The 15971-nt window shown below is 41.1% G+C and overlaps 1 protein-coding gene across 2 annotated transcripts in view; it reads right to left on the bottom strand.

Annotated features, from left to right (window-relative positions):
* GTF3C6 (general transcription factor IIIC subunit 6) overlaps nt 1-15356 on the bottom strand; it is a 30494-nt gene extending 15138 nt beyond the window's left edge. The window contains exons 1-6 of one of the 2 annotated variants that reach the window (XR_004628082.1): nt 15205-15356; nt 14808-14888; nt 13186-13249; nt 13044-13088; nt 11412-11525; nt 4842-6115 (exon numbers count right to left, since the gene is read on the bottom strand). Coding sequence is in view for 1 of the 2 variants with exons in the window: in XM_002927553.4 (XP_002927599.1) it covers nt 5814-6115; nt 11412-11525; nt 13044-13088; nt 13186-13249; nt 14808-14888; nt 15205-15261 (663 nt within the window). In the remaining variant the exon portion in view is untranslated. Of the gene's footprint in view, nt 1-4812; nt 6116-11411; nt 11526-13043; nt 13089-13185; nt 13250-14807; nt 14889-15204 lie in introns of those variants that run through there. The other variant, XM_002927553.4, reaches the window with a different exon arrangement.
* Nucleotides 15357-15971: the final 615 nt, after the last annotated feature.

The raw sequence follows: 15971 nt of genomic DNA, 5'->3' as shown, positions 1-15971 counted from the left end.
GGGGGGTAATCAGAAGGGGGAATGAAACATGAGAGACTATGGACTATGAGAAACAAACTGAGGGCCTCAGAGGGGAAGGGGGTGGGGGATTGGGATAGACCAGTGATGGGTAGTAAGAAGGGCACATATTGCATGGTGCACTGGGTGTTATACGCAACTAATGAAGTATCGAACTTTACATCGGAAACCGGGGATGTACTGTATGGTGACTAACAATATAATAAAAAATCATTAAAAAAAAAAAAAAGCAGTGGTGAGAGGGGACATTTTTGCCTTTTTCCTGACCTTAAAAGCTTCAAGTTTCTCACCCTTAATATGATGTTAACAGTAGGCTTTTTGTAGATAGTCTTTATCAAGTTGAGGAAGTTCCCCTCTTTCATTTGATATTAATAATCTGTCTCCTCTTTTTAATTAGTTAGCCTTGAGTCTTAACAATTTCATCAATCTTTTCAAAGAATCATCTTTTGGTTTCATTTATTTTCTCAACTGATTTCCTGTTTTCAATTTCATTGACTTCTAATTTTTATTACTTTTTTCTTCTGCCTATTTTGGATTTAATTAGCTCTTTTTTTTCTAATTTCCTAACATGGAAGCTTAGATGATTGATTTTAGATCTTTCTTCTTTTCTAATACATGTATTCCATGCTATACATTTCCTCTAATGGCTGCTTTCACTGTATCCACAACTTTTGACAAGTTGTGTTTTCATTTAGTTCAAAATATTTTTAAGTTTCTTTTGAGAGTTCTTTTTGCACTGTATTACTTAGAAGTGTGTTGTTTAATCTGAGTATTTTCGAATTTTTCAGCTCTCTGTTATTGATTTCTAGTTTAGTTTCATTGTGGTTTGAGAGCAGACATTGTATGATTTCTATTCTTTTAAATTTGATAAGGGGTTTTTTGTCCCTAAATGTGGTCTATTTTGATGAATGTTCCATGTGAGCTTAAGAAGAATGTATATTCTATTGTTATATGAAGTAGGCTATACATGTCCCATATGTCCAGTTGACTGATGGAGTTGCTGAGTTCAACCATGTCCTTATTGACTTTCTGCCTAGTGGATCTGTCCATTTCCGAGAGTTGCTGAAGTCTCCAACTATTAGTGGACTCATCTATATCTCCTTGCAATTCTATCAGTTTTTGCCTCATGTATTTTGATGCTCTATTCTCAGACACATACATGTTAATGATTGTTATGTCTTCTCGGATAATTGACCACCTTATCAATATGTAATGTCCCTCTTTATCCCTAATAACTTTCCTTGGTCTGAATTTGGCTCTCTCCTACTGTTTGGATTACTGTTAGAATGGTATCTTTCTTCATCAACTTACTTTTAATCTTTATATGTCTTTATATATAAAGTAGTTTCCATGTAGACAACATTTAGTTGGGTCTTGTCTCTTGATCCACTCGGACAATCTTCTGTTTTAGTTGGTGCATTTAGAGCACTGATATTCAAAATTATTGTTGATATAGCTGGATTCATATCTATCATATATATTACTGTTTTATATTTGTTGCCCTTGTTCTTTGTTGGTATTTTTGTCTTCCATTATTTTTCTGTCTTTTGTGGGTTTTTTAAGAGTTCTATTTTCTATTTTTTTTTAAAAAATTATTTATTTATTTATTTTAAAGAGACTGAGAGAGAGTGGTGACAGCAAAGGGAGAGGGACAAGCAGACTCCATGCTGAGCATGAAGCCCAATGCTGAATCCCATGACCTTGAGGGACACAGGAGTGTAAGAATCAGAGATGTGATGACAGAAGCAGGTGAAAAAGAGAGAGATATTTGAAAATCCTACATTGCCAATTTTGAATATGAAGGGGCCTCAAGCCAAGGAATGCAGGGAACCTCTAGTAGCTAGAAAACACAAGAAAATGGATTCTCCCCCGCAGTGTCCACATGGAATGCAACCCTATCAACATCTTGATTTTAACCCCATAAGACTTAATCTTGGAATTTGACCTCCAGAACTATAATAAATTTAATGGTGTTTTAAGCCACTAAATTTGTGGTAATTTGTTACAGCAGCAATCGGAAACTAATACAATCACCAAATGGGAGCATGGAATACGAACAGAAAATAAGAGTTTGTAAAGACATGACAGTGAAAGAACTCTTATTTTGGATTTGAGAAAACTAGGATCTTTGCTACCTGACATCCTTATTCATGATATGCAAGTATGGCTACATTAAACCCTGAACAAAGTACCAGTTGTCCCTCCTACCCCCCCAAAAAGAAAAAAAAATTTAAAGATTTTATTTATTTATTCATGTGTGAGAGGGAGAGAGGCAGAGGCAGAAGCAAGCTCCCCACAGAGCAGAGAGCCTGACACAGGACTTGATCCCAGGATTCTGAGATCATGACCTGAGCCAAAGGCAGACGCTTAACCAACTGAGCCACCGAGGTGCCAAAAAGAAAATTTTAAAAGAAAAAAAAATAGGGGCACCTGGGTGGCACAGTCAGTTGAGCGACTGAGTCTTGGTTTCAGCTCAGGTCATGATCTCAGGGTTGTGGGAGTGAGCCCCGCCCCACATCGGGCTCCGTACTCAGTGTGGTCTGCTAAAGACTCTCTCTCTGCCCCTCCCCTCCACTCTCTCAATCTCTCTAAAATAAATAAATAAATCTTAAAAAAAAATATATATATATATAGCGGTATCAACAAACTACATATTGTCATTAACAAAGGTGTATATTCACTCTGTATTGAGTCAACGTGTACTTCTAGATAATTTTATAAACAGGATTCTCTTATTCTGTAAAGAAATAATGGTGGAAGTCATAAAAGACAGCAAACCCATTTTTAGAATCAATGGCATTTCTGGAAGATAAATGGATGCAAGCCTGACACATTAGGAAGTCTGCATGGTTTCGTATGAGAACAAAATGAAAACAGATTCTAAAAAATTATCAGCTGCTACTGAATAGCTAACCACATGGTATCATCAGTAATTTCACTCACCTGGCCATAGCTATCAATAAGTTTGCTATGATCAACTATGTAGTACATAATGAACAAATGCCTGGATTTTCTAACATTTCCATAATGGCCTTAAGGGATAATTGCCTGTGGTGCACCTTAACAAAATAATCCTATTAAATAGAATATTGTTATTTGTAAGCAAAAGCCAACAGCTGCATTCAGTGTCAGAAGTAGTACTGTGACAGCTACGTAGAGACTGTAGTTCCAAGATTAGTTTGTAAGTAATTCTACTCAGTCAGTAAGGCAGATCAATGGAAAAGAAATTCATTTGTGAAGTTCTAGTCTTTTTTTTTTTTTTAAAGATTTTATTTATTTATTTGACAGAGATAGAGACAGCCAGCGAGAGAGAGGGAACACAAGCAGGGGGGAGTGGGAGAGGAAGAAGCAGGCTCATAGCGTAAGAGCCTGATGTGGGGCTCAATCCCAGAATGCTGGGATCACGCCCTGAGCCGAAGGCAGAGGCTTAACCGCTGTGCCACCCAGGCGCCCCGTGAAGTTCTAGTCTTACAAAATATTTCATAGTTGAAAAATAAGATTTATTTTACTAAATTCCAAACATTTACAGGTAAGGAACTAAAACACATTATGTTCTCTTCAGAATATAAGACTTTATTATCCTCTTCAATTTTGGGTACAACTACATCAGTCTAGATCAGTTTCTTTAGCAAGATTAGACATCTTAAGAATCTTCCATTCTACTTCCTTATACTTTATTGTTCAAAATGGCGTAATGTAGTAAATAGGATTAAGTGCGACTATTACAGAGTGACTTAAACAAGAGACAAGTTACTTCTCTCACATGAAGGCCAGAGGTAGGTAGTTGCAGTGCCTTCTCCGCCCGAACAGCAGCAATCGTCACAGGTTTGGAAGGACATTCACACTCACAGAACCCAACAGGCCTTATGGGACTGAACCCAGCACCAGACTCACTTAACTTCATTGGAAACAGCACAGCAGCATGAGGTTTGTCTCAACAGGAGGCTTTACTCTGGCACCCAGGTGTCAGTTCAGGTGTAAGGAGACAAGATCATCTGGGTGGGTGCAGAAGCCGTGCTGGCTTAGAAACTTCAGGCTTCCCAAGAACCAACATCTCTTGAAATAGTCATGAGTGTAGCTTTCAAGAATTTTTGTAATAAGAAACACCGTGCTTGAGCGCCTGACTGGCTCAGTCAGTAGACCATGTGACTCTTGATATAAGGGTCGTGAATTCAAGCCCCACGTTGGGCATGGAGCCTACTTAAAAATACAAACAAACAGGGGTGCCTGGGTGGCACAGCGGTTAAGCGTCTGCCTTCAGCTCAGGGCGTGATCCCGGCGTTATGGGATCGAGCCCCACATCAGGCTCTTCTGCTATGAGCCTGCTTCTTCCTCTCCCACTCCCCCTGCTTGTGTTCCCTCTCTCGCTGGCTGTCTCTATCTCTGTCGAATAAATAAAATCTTTAAAAAAAAATACAAACAAACAAACAAACAAACTACACGGTGCTTAAGTAAGTCCAAAGTCCGTGTTTTCCAATGGGCATTTATAGCTGTCGTAGTCTCCCTGGTCTAGACACAGTTTACCAATAAGGGGTCTTTATTTATTTAGTTTTTTTATAGTAGGCTCTGCATACAGTATAGAGTCCGACACAGGGCTTGAACTCAAGACCCTGAGATCAAGACCTGAGCTGAGATCAAGACTGGGACACTTAATCAACTAAGCCACCCAGGCACCCCAATAAGGGGTCATTTTTAATCACAAACAATATTGCCTGACATCACAGTTGACATTCTACTATTACCTTCTCTAGTAGATTTCCAGAGAAACAATGCCAAAAGGTAAACTTGAAACCATTTTACCAGAAAGAAAAAGAAAGATTAACCTTTATTCTTGGCAGTCCAGGGCAGCATCACATCAGGATCCAATCTTCTATCTTGTTGCTCTGCCACTCAAGGCTTGTTTCCAAGGTTTCTTTACAGTCCAAACACCCTCCTGAAGCTCTAGCCGCCACATCCATGTTCCAGCAGGATAAAAGAGAAGATGAACTGGCCCACCTCCCTCTATGCCTTAAGTTTAAGGAAACTTTCCAGAAGCATCCATCACTCAACACTTATAATGCCATGGCGCTGGCCAGAACTTAGTCATATGGCCACATATTTACACATATATGGGAACATTGCTAACCTGAATAATTCTGGGATTGTTACAAAAGAAAAAAAGAAAAAACAGGTACTGGGTCAGGTAATTAGCAAGATGGGTCAGAGACAGGCTGATGGAAGAAGCAAGAGATTTACTGGCTTTGAAGAGAAGAGGACCATAAGCCAAGGAATGTAGGCAGCCTCTAGAAGCTGGAAATGGCCATCAATGACAGCAAGAAAATGGGACACTGATCCTTCAATGGCAAAGAATTGAAATCTGCCAACAACTAAAGGAACAAAGAAACAGAGTCTCCCCAACCCCCAACCTCCAGAAAGGAATGAAGTCCTGCCAACACCTGGATTTTAACCCAGCCTATGTCAGATAGCTGACTTACAAAACTATAAGATAATACACTTGTGTCGTTTGAAGCCACTAAGTCTGCAGTAATTTGTGATGGCTGCAATAAAAAACTTACATACTCACCTTAATAAAGCTTCTGATTTAAAGAAATTTAAAGGGCCCCTATAGTCATTTATACCAGATTTTTAAAAATTCAATTCATATCTGGTCCTTAATGACTCTGGTATATTAAATTGTGCTATAGTAAAAAATCATGTATAGCCAACAAAAATAGTAAAATAGTGAACTGAAAGCTACACAATTATTTTATATAAAAACTCCAAAAAGTTCACTACTAGTTATAATGAGAAACATTTCATCTAGGAGTGATTTCCAAGGCAGTGTCTTGAGGTTCCATAAAAACATAACCTTCTGTATCAGAAGAAGGGATATCAATAAGAGGACCAGAATTCTCTACTTCCAAGTTCAGTGATTTCCCCTGTTCATAACTCAGGTTTGAATTATCTTTCGTTTGAATCTCTTGCTCTTCCAACTCCAAAGACTTATCTGAGGCTGGAGCTACAACGTCGTCATCTTCATGTTCGTGCAGAAAGCTACAAATCATGTTGGGTCTATAGGAGAAATCATTGTCCTTGATTTGCAGCCATTCCACACCACCTAATGAGGGACAGTGAGGGATGGGAGGACAAACCAAGAAAGGAATATGGAAAAGGAATTTCAGGCACTTACCTATATTTCTCTTTAATTTTTTTTTTTAAGTAGGCTCCATGGCCAGTGTGGAGCCAAATGTGGGGCTTGAACTCACGACACTGAGATCAAGACCTGAGCTGAACTCACGAGTCAGATACTCAACCAACTGAGCCACCCAGGCGCCCCTCTCTTTAATTTAAATTTTCATCCTATGAATACATGTCAAAATAAAGCCCCAACATAAATCAACGAACATGGTGCCATGACTACTGATAAACAATCACATTATTTCCATCTTACATGGAGACTCTGGAATGCCCATAGTATATGCAACATCAAAATCACTATAAGTGAAATACACTCAATAATATTGTAGTAACTACATGGTGACTACGCTTACGGTGAGCACTTTGTAATGTATATAATTATCAAATCACTATGTCGTACACCTGAAACTAATATAATATTGTGTATCAACTATACTTCAATTTAAAAAAATTTTTTTAAAGATTTTATTTATTCATTAGAGAGAGAGACAGAGAGAGCGTACATGAGCAGGGGGAGGGGCAAAGGGAGAGGGAGAAGCAGACTCCTTGCTGAACAGGGAGTCCAACTCGGGGCTCAATCCCAGGACCCTGAGATCATGACCTGAGCTGAAGGCAGATGCTTTTTTTTTTTTTTTTTTTTTAANTTGACAGAGATAGAGACAGCCAGCGAGAGAGGGAACACAAGCAGGGGGAGTGGGAGAGGAAGAAACAGGCTCACAGCAGAAGAGCCTGATGGGGCTCGATCCCACAACGCCCGGATCACGCCCTGAGCCGAAGGCAGACGCTTAACCGCTGTGCCACCCAGGCGCCCCTGAAGGCAGATGCTTAAACCGACTGAGCTACCCAGGTGCTCCCCCAATTAAAAGTTTTAAAAAATAATTCAGACCATAAAAAAAAAAAATCACTAAAACTAATCAACTTCAGTTACTATTCCAAACCCCTCTTCCACAGTTCAATTCCCAACTCACTGAGATAATCTGAGCTCTCACTGCCAACTCATGCCTCATAGAAAAGTCTTCCACTTCCCCACAATTTTCTCCTCAGTTTCCATTATAGATGATACTACCCTATCATCTTTCAACTCAACACTTAAGTGCCATTTTGAGTGAACATCCAACTATGAAATGACACCTCTCCAAAAAAAAAAAAGAAACTTGAAAAAAATTGTTATTCTTTTCATACTTACAGTCACAGCCCTAACCCGTCAATGAACCCCCATAATCAAGAACTGTTTCAATAATGCTAGTAATTTGGGGGCACCCAGGTGGCTCAGTAGGTTAAACGTCTGACTCTTGGTTTTGGCTCAGGTCATGATCTCAGGGTTGTGGGATTGAGCCCTGCATCAGGCTCCATGCTCAGTGGGGAATCTGCTTGAGATTCTCTCCGTCTCCTTTTCTCTCCCCCTCTACCTTTCCCTGTGTGCACTCTCTCTAAAATAAATAAAATCTTTTAAAAAAATGTTAGTCATTTTTCCTTTATCCTTATGACCCCTTCAAATATTTTCAGTGGATCCTCATTAATTTCTATAGCAAGGCTGAGCTATTTACTGTCATCTTCAAAATACCGATAGATATCTCTAAGATACCGCAACTTATCCTGCCCCCTGTTCACACTTCCAACTGCTCCTATTCCTCACCATAAACGAACTCTTGTATGACTGCTAATTGAAACATCCTTACAGCTGATACCATATTTTTTCATATGTTATTACCATAAAATCTCCTTCTATCAAAAGTTGATTAGTCCTTCTCTAACAGCTTCAACAATTCTTTCATTTTTCCCCCCTGCAATAGCATCATTCACCTAGTCACCAGGTTCAAAACCTTGAAGCCATCCTGCATCCTATTCTGTTATTTAGCATGATACGTGGCACATTCCAGATACTTAATTGAATGAAAAGAGTGTTGAGTCACATTCATACATGTGTTTCAATGTGATTTACTTTAGAGTGCAAATTCCCAGAAGGTAAGGACCACATCTCCTTCTATTTTGTTCTGCCTGCAACAGATTGCCATGTTTGGTCACCAGCCTCCAAGACGGTCCCCAAAGGTCTTCACTTTCCTGGTATTCATGCCCCCATCTCATCTCCTCCCACAATGAATAGGACATGGCAGAAATGACAGAATGTGACTTCTAAGGCTGGTTCATAAAACATATTGTGGCTTCTACCTTGTTCTCACAGATCACGTGATCTGGAAGAAGCCAGTTGCCATGTCAGGAGGGCACTCGAACAGCACTGTGGTGAGGCGAGGAATGGAGGCCTCCTGCTAAAAGCTGGCACAAACCTGCCAAGCATGTGAAGGAGCCATCTTCTAGTTAGATTTTCAGGTCACTGTAGTCCAACCAACATGCTGACTGTGACATCAAGAGAGACATCGAGCCAGAACTGCCTGACTAAGCTGAGCCCTAAATTCCTGATTCACGGGAACTGTGGAAAATATTTGTTGTTGTCTTTTTATTTTTATTTTTATTTTTTTTTTTTTAAGATTTTATTTATTTATTTGACAGAGATAGAGACAGCCAGCGAGAGAGGGAACACAAGCAGGGGGAGTGGGAGAGGAAGAAGCAGGCTCCTAGCAGAGGAGCCTGATGTGGGGCTCGATCCCATAACGCCGGGATCACGCCCTGAGCCGAAGGCAGACGCTTAACCGCTGTGCCACCCAGGCGCCCCTGTTGTTGTCTTTTTAAACCATTAAGTTTAGAGGTAATTTTCCATGCAGCAATACATACCAAACCCAGACTTGGAACGGTTGGCTAACTAATTAATGTGATTAAACAAAATACTCAAATCTTCCCAAAGGCCTATTAGATTATTAAAGACTACAGGAAAGGAAATTGTGTAACTTTTTTCTTTGAAAAAGAATATCTAAATAATAGCTAAGCTATGTATCTACCTTTCAGGTTCTTTCTAGAGCTTCAAGTACCTCTTTCTTCCTGTTATTTTCAGAGTGCTAAAAAGGAGGATAGTTTTGGGATACACATGCTAGGAACAAAGATTTTTTATGTACTTGTGTGTAATTGGTACAATCAATTTCTACATGATTAATGTACCTTCAAATGTTTATTCCTTAAAATACAATAAATCAAGCCATAAATATCAAGCCATAACTATTCATCACTAGAGTCATGTTTACTGGAGTTTGAAATATGTCTTTGAGCAATGAGACTTTTTTTTTCAAATTATGTGAATTTTCTAAAACTGAAGTATAATTTGAGGGGTGCCTGGGTGGCTTAGTCGGTTAAGTGTCTGACTTTGGCTCAGGTCATGATCTCTAGGTCCTGGGCTCAAGCTCCATGTCATGCTCCCCACTCAGTGGGGAGTCTGCTTCCCCTCTCCTCCTATCTTTGCCCCTCCCCCTGCTTGTCCTCTGTCTATCTCAAATGAGTAAATAAAATCTTTAAAAAAAAAAATTGAGGGCGCCTGAGTGGCTCAGTTGGTTAAGTGTCTGCCTTCAGCTCAGGTCATGATCCCACGGTCCTGGGATCAAGTCCCACATCAGGCTCCTTGCTCAGCAGGGAGCCTGCTTCTCCCTCTGTCTGCTGCTCCCCCTGCTTGTGCTCTCTCTGTCAAATAAATAAATAAAATCTTTTAATAAATAAATAAATAAATATTTTTAAAAATTGAAGTACAATTGACATACAATGTGATGTCAGTTTCAGGTGTACAACATAGTGATTTGAAAAGTCTAGGGCGCCTGGGTGGCACAGCGGCTAAGCATCTGCCTTCGGCTCAGGGCGTGATCCCGGCGTTGTGGGATCAAGCCCCACATCAGGCTCTTCTGCTATGAGCCTGCTTCTTCCTTTCCCACTCCCCCTGCTTGTGTTCCCTCTCTCTCTGGCTGTCTCTATCTCTGTCAAATAAATAAATAAAATCTTTAAAAAAAAAAAAAAGTCTATACATTATGCTATGCTCACCACAACTATAGCTACCATCTGTCACTACACAACACTATTAAAACACCACTGACTGTATATGACCTACTCATGTACAGCTGGAAGCCTGTATCTCCCACTCCCCTTCAACCATTTTGTCCATCCCACCACTCACTCCCCTCTGGCAGCCACCAGTTTTTTCTCTGTATTTATGCATCTGCTTTTGCTTTCTGTTTATTTGCTTTTTTTATATATATTCCACATATAAGTGAAATCGTTTATCTTTCTTTCTCTTACTTCATTTATGAGCAATGAGCTTTTAAACTATCAAGTGATTATTCATTGTTTCTCTCCACAAACATGTGCCTGCTACGGCTGCAAGAAGCACTAGTCTAAAGCCTCTACTTTGGGATGACCAGCAATTGGAGAAGGCTCAGTGGATGCATGTTAAGAATGAAACTGAGGTCCAACAACTGTGGTCCCAGAGTCCCTCCCCCACATGTAAAGCCAGCTTCTTCCAGTTATTAGCTTCCTGGGGAAGGTTGCCACCACTGCTGCCAAGTTTCCAGGAGATCCTCCGGGGTTTCACCTTAGAGAATCCAGATCCTGTCATATCCACTTATAAAAAAGTTTCAATTAAAGGGGTGGGGAGGCTAATGGCTGCTGAATTCCCTAGGGGTTGGAAATCTATCAAGTTTCTTTGACAGCTCCTCACAATGGTTTCCAATGCAAAGCAGATAAGAAATTTCTTATATGTCACCAGTGCCCTCTGCTACACTAAAGTCCAAATGAAATTTTTGACTTTACCTTTTTTTTTTTTTAAGTAGTCTCCATGCCCAGGGCAGAGCCCAACACGGGGATCAAACTCAACCATGAGATTAAGACCTGAGCTGAGGGATGGCCTGGGTGGCTCAGTCTGTTGGGCATCTGCCTTCAGCTCAGGTCATGACCCCGGGTCCTTGGATCAAGCCCCACATTGGGCTCTCTGATCAGCGGGAGCCTGCTTCTCCCTCTCCCTGCTGCTCCCCCTGCTTGTACTCTCTCTCTGTCAAATAAAGAAATAAAATCTTTAAAAAAACAACAACCAAAAAAAAAAACACCTTTAAAAAGAAAAAAAAGATCCGAGCTGAGATCAAGAGTCAGAAGCTCCACTGACTTAGCCACCCAGGTGCCCCTACAGTTCAAATGAATTTTAAATCTATATCTGGTACTTTTCAGGGAGCATTCTCAATTTCCATAAAACATAGTTGTTACTACAAAGTACAAGGAATGTCCTGGCAGCAATGTGTCATTGTCAAAGCCAATAGTAAATCACCTACTTTCAGAGAACTAAGCGAACTAACCTATACTTTCTTCTCCTTCCTTCTTTTCTGTCAGAAGAGTTCGTGTCATGCTGAGTTTCTTCATTGTATGGCATGTATATTTTAGCACTGTTTTATTACTGCCTTCTGTGTCACCTAGAACAAAAAACAAATTCAAGTATTTTACTGCTGATGCCACCAAATAATTGTGTCAAGCCTCAATAATTCCAGTTCAAAGAGTGAGACTAAACCACTTCCTTTGAGATAAGGTAGTAAGTCCAAAATTTAACTCATCCCTCCTGCTCCCAGCACAGAAGAATGACAGATAAAATACGTCACAATGAAGGCACAACTGGACCCCAAAACAATAAACATCTCCAGAGGACCGAAGCACAAAGCTGAGAGTGAAATTAAAGCTATCAGCCTGCTAGGCTCCGGCCCTGAAGGAGGGACGTGGGACCAGGAATGTGGCCTTACAGGGTAATGAGGTCTCAAATTCTACTACTCGAAATGAAGCACCAAAGTCAGACTTACCACCTGAAGCCAGAGACTGGAGCGATGACATTCTCAATCATGAAAAAAGGCTGAGAAAAAAACCTGCGGCCAACCTGCTGCCTGGGGTTACAGCTTTATAGGAAACTGTGGGCACAGGCAGGAGGGAGGATAAGGCTCTGAGCCGGAGGTGTGAAGCACACTGAAAACTTCCCCACATCACTGACACCACTCTTTAGAAAAGATCATACCACTACCTATTAGGTTGAGCCAAATGAAACTGTCCATGTTCAGTTGAAATTGGTCACTTCATATGGCTAAACACACTCAGCAATCTAGTAATTCCATTCCTAAGTGTATGTCTTAGCGACATTTTTGCATACATGCACAAGGAGACACAAAATACTCATGGCCACATTTCTGCAGTGAGTTAAAAGCATAGTTCAGATCATGGGCTCTGGACCAGACCACCTGGGTTCAAATCCGGACTCTGTCTCTCGTGTACGAACTTGGGAACGTTATTTACCTCTCTGTGGTTCGGCTTCTTCAAATATAAAATGAAGACAACAATGGTATCACAGACTTGTGATGAGGATTAAATGAGTTAACACATGTAGCATTTAGAACAATGCCTGACATATAGAAGGCATTCAATAAATTTTCATTGTTACTAATAATTACTGATAAAAATGAAAGCAATCAACATGTTCAGTAACTGGAGAATACACTGTGGTATGGTCACAAATAGAATACTTAGCAACAGGGAAAATAGAATTATACATTCCAACATGTATAAATCTCAAAACCTATCCCTACCTGAAAGAAAGATATACAATTTGCTGTAATTTGTATCAAGTTTGAAAGTATACCGAAAAATGCTACTCATTGTTTGTGGATACATATATATGTAATACAAAATGAGGTATAGGAAAGGAAAACATCAAATTCAGGAGAGTAATTATCAAGACAGAGAAAGGGAGTATACACGAGGGGTATCCAAGAGGGGTATACACGAGGCTTCGAATGTATCTGGAATGTTTTTTAACTATCTGGCAAAATGGTAAGATTTGATATAGCTAGAAAATGGGCACATGAGATGTTTAATTTTAATATTTACTGTACAAAAGTAACTCTGCAATATTTCACAGTAAAAAGATTTGAGTCAACAATATAAGCACTTACCATGTTCAACATTTTCTTCAAATATAGCACAGGTGCCAAGAGTATCTGCAGAAAAAGTGAAGGCAACTTGTTGACAAATAACAGTAACTTTCTCTGAAACGCATATAAAAAAAGGAGTTTCATCTATCTGACATCCTCCTACCTTCATACTCTCCAGCAAAGACATAGTTGTCCACTTGCAGAATGGGCCTCTCAGTGTCAATTCCCTGCAACAGAATACAGGATCATTAAAAAATCATCATTAGAAAAAGCCTTGCAGGGCCTCCTGGGTGGCTCAGTTGGTTAAGTGCATCCAACTCTTGATTTTGGCTCAGGGTGGGTCATGAGATCTAGTCCTACCTCGCGCTCTGTGCTGGCCATGGAGTCTGCTTAGAATTCTCTCTCTCCCTCTCCTTCTGCCTCTCCTCCCCCTCTCCTTCTCCCTTTATAAAAAACAAAAAAGCCTTGGGGGGTTGGGTGAAATGGGTGAAGGTAGTCAAAAGATACAAACTTTCAGTTATAACATAAATAAGTCCTGAGGATGTAATGTACAGCATTAATCTACTTAATAATACCATAGTGTACACTTAACAGTTGCTGAGAGAGTAACATCTTAAAAGTTGTTATAACAGGGTGCCCGGCTAGCTGTCTTTATGTAGAGCATGCAACTCTTGATCTTAGGGTTGTGAGTTCAAGCCCCATGTTGGGCAAGGAGCTTACTTAATGGAAAAAAATACTCATTACAAGAAAAAAATTGTAACTATGTAGTGATGGATGTTAACTAGACTTAATGTGGTGATTGTTTCCCAGTAAATACAACTATTATATCATTATGTTGTTCACCTGAAATATAATGTCATATGTCAATTATATCTCAATTAAAACCAAAAAAAGGGGCGCCTGGGTGGCACAGCGGTTGAGCGTCTGCCTTCGGCTCAGGGCGTGATCCCAGCGTTATGGGATCGAGCCCCACATCAGGCTCCTCCGCTATGAGCCTGCTTCTTCCTCTCCCGCTCCCCCTGCTTGTGTTCCCTCTCTCGCTGGCTGTCTCTATCTCTGTCAAATAAATAAATAAAATCTTTAAAAATAAAAATAATAAAATAAAATAAAACCAAAAAAAGAAAGAGCCTTCAATATGTAACCTTGCCACCAAGGAGAGTGATCTCTGAAACTGGGGAACCTCTGGAGCTTGTCCTAGCAAGTACAAGGTAAGAGCTAAAAATGCTCTGATCACAGCAGTTAAAATCTGAAGAATACTTCATTCATATCCAAATAGCCGGCAGTATTTCAATCAACATCCTCTTCAAGTTAAGGTAAGAACAGAAAAAGTCTTGTCAATAGTAGCTCAAAGATTTTAAAGTGATAAAACAGATGGTAACATGACACCACAACTCAAGTCAACAGGAGAGTGTGAGGTTTTTAAAGTCTTTTCTTAGTAGGCATCTTTCCTCCCTTCTCCAGTTAATCTGTGCTCATATCTGAAGAGCCTGTCTTCACTGTTTTCTCTCCCCGCTCACTATCTAAAACAATGTATTTTTTTCTAAATATATAGGTTGATAACAAAATGCTACCTCCTCTAAATTTTTAACTCTCCCCAGGCACACATTCAGACACTCTGCAGAGTATGGCATTTTCTCCCATAGCCCCTCTGTACTTTTCTATGATTGTCCTTAGAATTCAGTGCTTTGTAACGAGGAACAGATCTTTGGGGATACGTACTGCACTATTCATTCTTGTTTAAATGTAAGAAAATCTACAGAAATCCCCCAATTCTAGAAGACTCACCAAAATCTTGCATTTATTTTCACATTTTGATAGAAAGTCTGAATCAATAATTCCGGACAATTCCACCAGAACCAACTGCTCCTGGTGGAAGAAAGAGGAGTTAACATGCTAGCACAGGAGTGTGCAGGAAGAGGCAGTTAACAAGCGAAGCCAAAAATTCCCACTGCAGCGAATACAACCTTTGTGAACACTAGGTCCTGCTTTCAACGAAAGGAAGCAAGCAACGTTGCCTAAGGTAACTTCCTCTACTTCCCCATTCCAACTACGGTGTGGCTGCTAGGGCCGAGGCCGGCGCTCCCGGGTCCGCGTGCCCGGAGCTCTCCCTCCCGCCAGCCGCATCCCGACTCGCTGCCCCACACGCCGCCCCCGCCGCGGAGGCCGCAGCTGTGCCACTTACTGCTTCCTCTTCTTCCTCTTCTCCATCCTCTCGGATCCGCTCCTCGGTCGCCGCCATGATTCCTCACCGTTTCGGAACCTCCGAGTCGCTGGCCACGCCCTCCACGGCCGCCATCTTGAGTACGGGCAGCAGCTCCCCTTGTCTGGCTGTTGATCTGGCCCCGCAGACCGCTCCTGCCAGGACGCGAGATGGCCGCCCCGGTGCCCACGTGGAAGTCCGCTCCAGGCCTCCTCCTTGTTCCTTTCCCGAGAGCTGGAGTGCGGCTCTGGTGGCGGCCTGCCAGCGCAGGCAGGCGACCGAGGACACCCTCAGGCTACCGGCCCGGGTTGGGGGAGAGGGCTGGGGAGGGAGAGAGGATAAGAGGGTGCAAACAAGGAGACCGCTATGTGAGAGGGAAACGAAGAGGCCTCGCTTTGGCCCGACTCAGCATTTCTTGAAAAGAAATTCTTAATATCGTGCGAGCACTACTCAATTCAAGTTCTCCTTGAGTCGAGTTAATGTGACATTTCAATGTCACACGTAAGAAGCGCTCACAGTGGGCTTGGGTTTCAGGCCTGCCAGCCTGAGAGCTAAGAGAGGTAGAGAGAGGGACCTAACCAACTATATGCTAATGAGATTGCCGTAGGTGCTGTAAAACCACCTTTGTTAGGGGAATTCAGAGACCTGGGGAAGTGGAGTTTTGAACCGAATTTTCTTAAACTCGTGGGTTTCTCTGATTATAAAATACATGATCTTTGTATATGAGACAGGATGATCTAGCTCCAAAG

Source organism: Ailuropoda melanoleuca, chromosome 10 (assembly GCF_002007445.2).
Source record: "Ailuropoda melanoleuca isolate Jingjing chromosome 10, ASM200744v2, whole genome shotgun sequence".
NCBI classification, from domain to species: Eukaryota; Metazoa; Chordata; class Mammalia; order Carnivora; family Ursidae; genus Ailuropoda; species Ailuropoda melanoleuca.
Note: the sequence above shows the minus strand (reverse complement) of the source record. Positions and strands in the feature narration are given on the sequence as shown.